This window comes from Aythya marila, assembly GCF_965140915.1.
Source record: "Aythya marila genome assembly, chromosome: Z".
NCBI classification, from domain to species: Eukaryota; Metazoa; Chordata; class Aves; order Anseriformes; family Anatidae; genus Aythya; species Aythya marila.
Window position 1 is genome coordinate 34,282,652 of NC_139080.1, and position 10,230 is coordinate 34,292,881.

A 10,230-nucleotide genomic window follows, 5' to 3' on the forward strand; every position below is an offset into this window, starting at 1 on the left:
GCTCAGCTTCTAAGGGTTTTTCACAGGCCTGAGTTTTCTGAACTATGAAGGAAATCCACTGTAAGGAAGTGTGACAGTTTTCAATAGACTGCTGAGGAAAATTACACTGAAGGAAATATTTCAGTCTCCAATAATTTAGGAGAGAGGTGTTTTACAACCAGAATTATGTCTAAAAAGTGTTTAAGTACTAAAGCCCTCACTTACCTTTGTGTGACCTCTTTGAATTCAGAGGCATTTCAGGGGTCTAACTGGGGGCACGGTTTGTTTCTTGAAACATCAGTAATTATCTGATCAGAGAGTTTTCGAAAGTTGAATAGACAGCTGCTTACAGTTGATATGGTTCCAGCCTCACAGGGCTGCAATGCTTGAATTGTCACTTATGGGGAGATACAGCTTTTATCCCTGCTCCAGTCCCGTTGTGTGTTAGACTTGCTTGTCTGCCCACAGCAATGTGTGCTGGTTTTGGCAGCTTGCAGTGCAGCTAAATATAGTCAATGGAGACCATTGTTTTAGTAGTGAACATCAGCTTAGCAAGCAGAAACAGTTATGTTCTTTGAACACCTCCTTTCCCCCCAAGGCACCCACTTTAAAACAACAACAACAACACACATGTTAAGACCTGGAAAGCCACGTTCACCTAAATTAATGTGCTTTGCCAGCAATGTGGGCCTGGTCCAATCATTCTTAAAAAATAATAATAAAAAAAATAAAATATCTGAAAGATTTCATCGACCCCAATGGCTTAAGATCAGACTCCTAGAGGAGCAGGTTTATCCCCCTCCCTCCCCTTTAAGCAGTAGGTTCTGCTCTGGTTCTGCATAGCAGCATGCACAGAAGTCAAATGCAAGTCAAGCTTGAGATGAAGGACTGTTGCCATCACCATCTCCCATATGTTTAAAGCTCCATATTTTGCAAGTAATGCCCTGTAAATTGGTTCCCTCTGTTTGTTTGTTATAGTTAAGTCTCCGTGGGCACAGTTCTGTTGCTCCTGAAGGTGATAAAGATATGCCATGTGTAAAACAATCCTGCAGTTACCCTACCAGAAAGAAAAGGCTGCTGATCTTTTAAGTGGAGATGTGAGGAGAATGAGAGTTACCTGGATAGCAGTGATGAGCCTTTTGTTCCTTCAGTGAAGTGCAGACAAAATTTCATTCAGTCCTGAGCATTCAGTAACCTTTTCATAGACACTCACAAATATGACTCAGATTCTTACCACTCCCCAGGGTTTCCCAACACTAAGTGCTTTCATCCCCAGAGAAATGGAAGCCAGTGGGCCCAATCTCACCAACAAGAAGCAGAAAGTATGTTTGTTTTGTTTTCAGCTTTGCTCTCTGGATACCCAGACAGGAGCTGATTGAGCAAAAAGTATAGTGTGCAAACTTAGTTCAATAACCAGAACAAAAAGAAAAATGATACTCAAAAATAAACCCATATGCAGCAAAAATAATGTAATGACTTAAAGGGACAAAATACTGCGAGGTGGAACTGCACATTTTTACTTTGTTCCTTACCCATGCATTAAGATATGGTGGTAAGATTTCTGTTCTTTTTCCATTCTCATTTTTAAGCTCATGGGAAAGCATACAAAAATAACACTGGAGTAAATTAGTTAATTAATTAATTAATTGAACAACAGTGCACGGACTGTTTGTCCACTTCATCTCAGACTCTTAGCAAATAAGAAAGTAAAAAGGTCTGAACCAAGAGCTTTCCTGCTCAGCACACCCTCACTATGGAATTGCAAGTCATGGTCTTTGTGTTCTGTCTTCCCAGCTCTTTGTGTCTTGGTGTTCTGGGGCAAGACACTGCAATATCTTCAGCATGCTATTGCAGTTCTGGCTTTGAAGCATCTGTGAGTTATGCAGGAAAGTCTTCTGTTCTGTAGTTTTGGACATGGCACATTGGACATAATCTTCAAAACCACATCCAAATAACAGCGCTAAAGTGAACTCTCGTGGTACAAATTGGTAAAATTTTCAAACTTTTCAGTGCCTAACAATTTGTTTTGCAGGGCCATGCATAAAACATTTTCATATAAATTAGTTAATTTAATAGACAATGGTATCACGTTTTGCATACTAATGGTCAAAACTGGATAAAGCTTATACTCTTGAACATGTAGAATATTTTTATCAAAGTAGGTGGAGAGTTGTTTAGCTTCACTGTGCAGCCAAATTTTAGGGTTTTTATATAATCTAATTTTAGCCCTTATGCTGTGATCCAGTCAGTCATCTCCTGAACATATTCATAGTGCTTAATGACTAATACTACTGGAATATGGGTTCCCGATTGGGTAAGATGAAAACAATGCATTTCTAGGAACACGAGCTGAGTGAAGCATCCCCTATTCACACTTATGAAACAGAATTCTTTTGTAATTTTCAAAGAATTTGGCCCAAAGCAAAGTTTACTGAAATAAGGAAAAATGCAAAGAATTTTGGGAAGTTTGAATATTTCTATCTGTATTTAACGAAAGTGTTTTCAAGAAAACTGTAAAGATATTGAAGATTTACAAATTGTCTCTCACAAGTCTTTGACACTTTGAAACAAAACAAAAAAAAAGGTCTCCTGATCATGTTCAATCTTACAGTGCAAGAGAAGCAGTTTAGGTCACCTGTATAATTACTTGAGTTGGTAAAATGTTATGACAAAAACAAACTATGAGCTTTTTAATTGAGATGATTATCAGATTCTATCTCTTTGGTACTGTTGTCTTCCTTTTTTTCAGCATAACTACTAAGTCAATAGTTATCTATGCAAACAGATATGTTAAATCTAACCTAAGTATACACAGAACTTCTTAACTTGTGCCATGTTGCCAGGGTACGAGGTGCAAGGTTAGTTTCTAAAATATTGCTAATTACCATTCTCAGAGATAGAAAAGAAAACATGAGACCAGGGCCTGTAGCATAGCTCATTTTTATTGTTTAAACAGTTTTTGCATAGGAAATATATCCGCTTCCAGTAATTGACTGCAGTATGAGCAGCTGCTAGCAGTATAGGCTGGATATAACAGTAACAATCACATTAAGTCAAGCTTGATTTACACCAGTTTAAAACTTGTGGCAGTTGAGTTCATTTGTAACCTAAAAAGGAAAAAAAAAAAAAAAAGTACCAAAAAGAACATTATTATCCTCCAACCAGGCACAATAAAAACCTTTGTTAACACTCAGGCTAAAAGCAGGTCTGATGCCAGAGGGCCTTAGTTCCAAAATTAAGTAGTTGTACTGTAATGCATCTCACAAGTAAAGGTTCGTTACACAAGGATTGTACACATACCTACTTTTTAATTAAAATGTAACCTTCAGGATTTATGGCCTACAGTATGGGGAAAAATGCCAAAAGTTTTAAAATGGATCAACCCTGGTGTGTAGCTAGCAAGCGATAACTGACTACTTGTCACCTACAGTTGTACTAAATGTATCTAAAGAAACACACAGCCCTACAAAAGTTGTTCTCAGAGAAATATCATTGAGATGGGGTGTCTCTGCCCAGTTTGCTAAAAGTTCTATATGATATAAGCACAAATTAACAGCTTGATGAAGACATAATCTAATGCAGCTCTTGAGAAGCCTATGCCTGGGACTTGAGGAACCCCTCACATTCTACAATGTTGTAGAGATTTTTTTTTTGAAGAAGAAAATGTTATCTGAAACATATTTACAACTGAACTCAACAGAGACTGTGAAATTGAACAGGCACTGCTCATTTGTTTGAGTTTTTTTGGTAAACATTTTGCTGGTTTTTTTTCTTTCTCATTTTGCATCAACTTTTATCAGTCCATGCAACTTCAATGCCCTCAATGAAGAATGCATAATAAGCCATACTTCTTAAAAACCTTCTTTCTGCATATAGAGATACATTTGCCACATCAGTCCCTGTAGCACAGTTTTCGAAACCATTTCTGTCAAAAATACAGTAATACAAAGACTGGCTTTAGTGTCACTAGCTCACACTGCTTTCCATTTATTTAGGCCACCTTTTGTTTTACTGTTACTGTATCATGCAATAAAAGTATGAAAGGCTTATTCTAGAATATCACAATGCTAGTGGCACTGAAGACCTTTTCACAAATTCAACATACATTTGAATTGCAACACACAGATATTTCTAAAGAGTAATAACTAGTGAATCCTTTCATTAAAAAACAAAAAAAAAAAAACAAAAAAACAACAACAACAACAAAAAAAAAACTACTTACAACCATTGAAGAAAAAATTGCAACAAAAAATGTAAAAATTGACCGTCTCCCAACTTGTCCCCTTTACTATTAACAATGTGACCAACAGAGCTGTGGCGTGGAAACAGTACAAAGAGTTGTCATGGCAATAAGTTTGGCTGATGCAAAGGTCATTGTGCAGGGTTAAAGGGCAAAATCAGTGGTCCGTGTTATCCTCCAACTGCAGTGCTCCACCACACCCACACAATTTTGAGGAATTAGAAAAAACGGGAAACTAGCAGAAAGTGCAAATAAGGAGACAGTTTTCAGCTCCTTCAGTGTGGAGTAGAACATTCAATTTTGAGCTTTTCCTATTTAACTTTATTAGCCTGCATACGATTTTACTCTTTTTTCTTTTTTTTCTTTTTTTTCTTTTTTCTTTTTTTTTTTTTTTTATTCTTTTCTTAAGTTTTCTATAGAAACCCAATAAAAAAGTCCAGGAGCATGCAGCTGGTTAATGTCAACAAAAGACCTTGACAGGATCATATAAACTATATTGAATGTCATGCTTGGGACCTTACTGCCAGCAACATTAGAGAGTTGTTTCATTAAATGTGAATACTGTACACTGAATATGGGATAACTTTCTGCAGCCTTCATAATCTCACACAGTAAATATAATTTAGATTTAGGTACAGAACACACTCTGGTGTCACAGCTGAGTATGTCCTTGTGCAATCTCTCTCATTAAGTCCTTATGAAGCTACAAGTTGCAAATCCAAAATTCTGCTCCCTGAGGACACAGCTATGTGAGACGTAAGTACTGTTTTTATTCTCTGCCTATCCTGAATTGCTCTGTGAACCTAATCTTAAATACCATCATGTAACAATCACAAAAACTTTTGCTAAAGGCCATATATACTAATAAAAAGACAGTGGTGCTTCCAACATTTTGAAATGCTCTGAAAACCAACTTTTCCAATACTAAATACAACAAAATAACCTTCATAAAATATAACTTTTCTCCATTTACATTTTTAAAGGATTAGTAACCTATGCTTTTCAAGCACAGGAATCTGTGAAATAACTGCTAACATGGACAGATTTTATTTTTTTTTAGCATATAAATTAAGAAACTGGAGAGTTTTAACCCAAGTCCAGTTTCCAAACAAGGAATATTCTTGTTTACTTTAAAAATGGAAATGACATATATTTCCATTATAATTGTTAAAAGTTAGCTTTACAAACAAGGGTATTTTAATTAAAAAAAAAAATCTTAACAAAACTATACAGTGTACAAATTACTGTCTACAAGGTAGGCGGTTCATTCAGAAGATCCTCCTTTCTTCTCGCTACTTGCAGCTTCATAAATTCATTCACATATTTTCAATGGAGCTGCCCACCTGAACTTCACCCCACAACTATATTGCTATAATTAATATTTTTGCCATGTCTTTATGTACAGTCTCCTTCACTGCCTTTTTTTTTTTTCCCTTAGTCAAGCCTCAAACGTTCATGTCACTCCAGGGGGAACACACTTCAGTGGCACAGCCATGAGGCCAGGGCTGCAAAGCAACTTAATAAAGGCAGAACAGTGCACATAGAACGGGGTGGCTTGATTTAGTCAGAATACACTTCCTGGTGAAGGAGGAGGCCAGAGACTGGATTTGAGTTCTCAGTGTTATCTTAATCATTTGACTGCCGAGCTTGAAAAATAAAAAAACATAAATGAGAAGTCTCTTCAAACCAGAATTTTCTATCAGAGAGACATTTAAAAAACCCACAATTGCATAACAAAACCAATTCATTCCCTTGGAAGGAGTTTGATTTTAAAAATATTGCATCTGTAAATTTAATGTTTTCATACAAGAGGCCAGAAATAGAAAAACTCAGTTAAGGGCATCCTTCCTTCTACAAAGGTAATCATTCTTGTGACTGTTTTGTAAATTCAGTCTGAACTTGCTTCAGTTTCATTCTGGTGTGCTATTAAAACCTTAAGTGGGACACTCTGCTAATGACAAGGGACAGAGCACGTGCAGACACCTCAGCTCCTGAACTGCTCAATATCAGTGGTGAGCAGAAAAGGCAATATCATAGTTAATGTTACCAGGCCAGAGCCTGAGTATGCTCTGGGTGGGTCAACTACATTTCAGCTAGTCTTAATAGTCATGTACGTAGGGAATTAATTCACTTTCTATAGGGCTCAGAAAGAGAGCAATGTACAATTGATTTTTGCATTTTTTGGATTTTTGGATTTTTTTTTTTCCAGCTTAGCTATAGATAGATTTTCAGGATTTGCTTTTCTACAGCTTCCGTCTCAGTATCCTTCCATGCCCTGGCTATGTAAGTTTCTCCTGCAGTGTCCTGCTGGAGACAAGGGGATGTGCCACCACCACCACCTCACAAGCAGCCATGTGCTGGCTAACGATGAGGTCTGCCGATACCCAGCACTCCATGGAGTGGCTCTTGCTGGAGCTGCTCCACAACAGGCAAACCTCCGAAAGGCAGAGACAACCACAAAGGGCTGAACCGTCCCACAAGGGTATCCCATTTAAAGTCTATTCCATGTTTGTTTTCACCTTAAAAATTTATGTGCTTTTAAGGAAAGGGTCAACTTATCTTGAGCCATATGTAACAAGCATCCCCAGTATCTCCAGCAACAGGAGATACTGTTGGCCAGCAAAGTGGCCAGCAAATTAGTGGCCAGCAAAGGCTGACCACTAATCTGTAAGTTCTGATTTCACTGGAAATGCACTTTTATTTACACCACAGTCTAATAACACCCATTCAGAAGCTCCTTTCCCATTATACCCCAGAGCTCTCCATCCAACCTGCTATATGAGAGGACATGAGAAAAGTCTGACACAGTCTGAGCAGGCTGAAGATTGGAACTCAGATGCTGTGTGTTAAAAAAAAAAATAAAAATAAATAAATAAAAATAGTTTTGATGTAGGGGAGAAAACATCATAAAATAAAAAGGAATATTTATGAGTCAAGCAGGCTAAGGGAGGCAAATTCTCTGCAGGAACAACTTAGTCAACTGGTCAGTGGAGTTATGCCAGCAAAGATTTTGGCCCTCTAAACACATTTCCTAGACAAAGCAAATGTCTTTCTATTCTAAGTTAAAAACATCTTCTTACATGAACACTTTAGGATGTAGTAGATTTGCCAGAGTGGGAAAGGCTTCATCTCACTGTGGGTCTGGACCTCCTGCTCTCTCTGTCTGCCTCTCTCCGTCTCTCTCTCTCTCTGTCTCTCTTGAAATTTGAAGTACAACAATTTCCTCAAGTCAAGTCTGCCTCCAACAGAATTCATTATTTATATTTTAAATCCAGAAATGATTTCAGCTTGCACCCCAGGTGGGAAGTTAAAAGAGGGAACCGATTTGAAAGTTTGTCACAGTAGGCAGAACAGTCGCTTTGCAGCCCTTGCCTGGCTAAGGGTGCACTGCTTCACAGCTACACTGTAAAGTGTTAAAAATCATCCCCACCCACCCCAGAATATATATATATGTATAAAAAAAAATCCCCGTCCATCTCTCAGTACATAAAAGGACATCATCACACTGCAAAAATAGCAGTACCCACTTTGGTCAATTAAAACAAACAAAAAAAGCATACATTATTTTTTTTTCTTTTAAATCTGTGTACTTACCTACAATAACCAATACAGCTAAAAGCACTACCTACATAGGCAAAACTTGGTATTGCATAATTCGTATAAATTTGAATCCCCTCCCCCCAATATTAATTGGAAGATGAAAAACATGAAAGGTTAATAGAAAAAAACACCAAAATACTGAAAATATTGCTGGTCGATTACAATTCTTAAGCGGCAACTATACACAGCCATGATATGCTTTATAAATGTGAGATAAAGATATAACTGTCTAAAAAATCCATGATGTCACACTTTTTTCCCATCTGGAGTACAAAATATTTTGTCATAAAAATGGTAAAGATTTAAAATGATAATAAATGCAGCAAAACAAGTGTAGTGATGTCAATTTTGTGTGTGTGTGTGTGTGTTTTTGTGTTGTTTTTTTTTTTTTTTTCATTTGTTTTTTTTGTGTTTTTTTTTTTTTTTTCAATTTTTTAAATTTCAAGGCAAGGCACGTAATGTGGACATTATATCTTCGTGCAAATCAGGATTACTAGAAAGAGTATTTTAATTGATTATTTTTTAAGAGACATAGAGGCAAAATTTCTGCCCATGCACATTATATTTCTGTCAATACGTGAAATCTGTTGAACAAGGCTAACTTCTGAAAGCACCATGCAAGTTTTCAGCACCCTGTAACTGGACTTTAAGAGTGCATTATTTAAATAAAATCTTATCCCCATCCTGGTATTACCAGTTTGTAAACAGTAAGCTTTGCCCTTGTGGCATGGATTTGCCTATCTCTTTGTCTCTATGATGCAGATTATACAGAAAAATATAAACCCTATGGGTTCTTGATGCAACCAGTAACTTTAAATAAATAAATCCTACCCCTCTGTGGAGGCAGCAGCTAAACCAACATAAGTGCTGTGTTTTCATTGATTTCTTTTTCTCAAGGACATGATTTGTCTTGATGTAATGCCTTTTAATGCCCTCAAAAACTGAGGGGAAAAATAAATTTGTTCAAAGTAATTTTTAATTTATTTTTTTTTAATCCCCTCAATTTAGAGTCCAAGGGCTGAAGGACTTATAATGATGACCCCTTAGATATGATTTTTAAATTGCACTTGCCTCTGTAAGTGTTTCTTTAGTGGGAAAAGTTCATGTGGGTTGTTTTGTTTTGTTTTAATTTATTTATTTTTATTTTTTTTTCTGTTGCATGAAAAGATAACACTTTTACCTACATAGAGGCATTTCTTATATAGAGCCTGTGTGTTCATTCTGATTGAAAATTTCAAACTGGGTAACACACTAGAAAATGCTGAGTTAAGGGCCAAAGTTTAATAAATCCATACTGATAACTAAAGGCTACAGAGCATATTTTTAAAACATTTAGAAATCAGAGTGTTGAGAAAATGGCTGGCTTACAGCCCTTGCCCTCCTGCAGCTCTGTTGCTGCTGCCTAGCCTTTGTTTTGTGAGATAACCAGGAATAGTGATCCCATGCGTAAACAACAAGAATACTAAACCAATAAAACTAGCTTATCATGCAAATATTAAGGCATCTAGAAAGTCAGTTAAAATATATTGTCAGAGACAGAACATCTATTTCCCAGCGGACTTCATATAACAAAGGCTACTTAGCAGGGGCTGCATTCTACCCATTAGTGAAATATCATCGACCCTTCGTATGTCATTTCAGTTTTAACCATAAGGGAATTAGTGATTGTAAGTGCTGCAATTGCTGGTCTATTTTTGTCTTCTTTCTTCAGTTTCTTCTCTCATCCCGTCTTCCTTTTTTTTCCTTTTTCTAATTTTTCTTTTATTTTTTTTCCCTCAGTTACTTGTTTCTGCTTGAAGGAAAGGCTCTCCAATTATGTTCAAACCATAATTTGGGACATTTGTCGGCAGGATCGGTGTCCTGTTTGACACTTGAAAAGGAACCAAGCTAGCCCAGGTACCAGGACTGTTGGAAAGGAGGAAAGATAAAGAGATAGAGAAAAAGAGAGAGAAAATGAAACACAAATTAGACATTTTGCAAAAACCAGATCACAATGAATTTGAATCAGGATTAAAACAAATATTCATTATTAACAGCACTACTCAACATTAAAAAATAAATTAAACAAATTTCTGACTATTGCTTGAGATTCAAATTTACAGTTTTCTTTATTAAAAGTATGACTTATTTGGAAGAAAAATAATTGTGTTGGTCTCAACTGCAAGTAGCCTGTTTATTTATGGTAGTCTCCCAAAATTCTAGAGGTGATATACAAAACAGACACCACTAAACCATATATATAATACTATATGGCAGCACAGATGTTATTTAAGAGCTAATAAAATGTATTAGTGTACAAGTTTTCTCAACTCAAAAACAAATAAATAATAAATAAATAAATAAAGGCTCAGTGTTTAAGTTTCCTGTGCAATTTCCTACTTGTTTTCAAACCAGCAGTTTACACTGTCTCA

General features: G+C 36.4%; 1 protein-coding gene across 9 annotated transcripts in view; it reads right to left on the minus strand.

Annotated features, from left to right (window-relative positions):
- Positions 1-2,900: 2,900 nt before the first annotated feature.
- NFIB (nuclear factor I B) overlaps positions 2,901-10,230 on the minus strand; it is a 188,724-nt gene continuing 181,394 nt past the window's right edge. For all 9 annotated transcript variants that reach the window (XM_082784207.1, XM_082784206.1, XM_082784202.1 and 6 more), the window contains one exon: positions 2,901-9,724. In XM_082784207.1, coding sequence (XP_082640333.1) covers positions 9,707-9,724 — 18 coding nt within the window. In that variant the 3' untranslated portion in view covers positions 2,901-9,706. The remainder of the gene's footprint in view (positions 9,725-10,230) is intronic.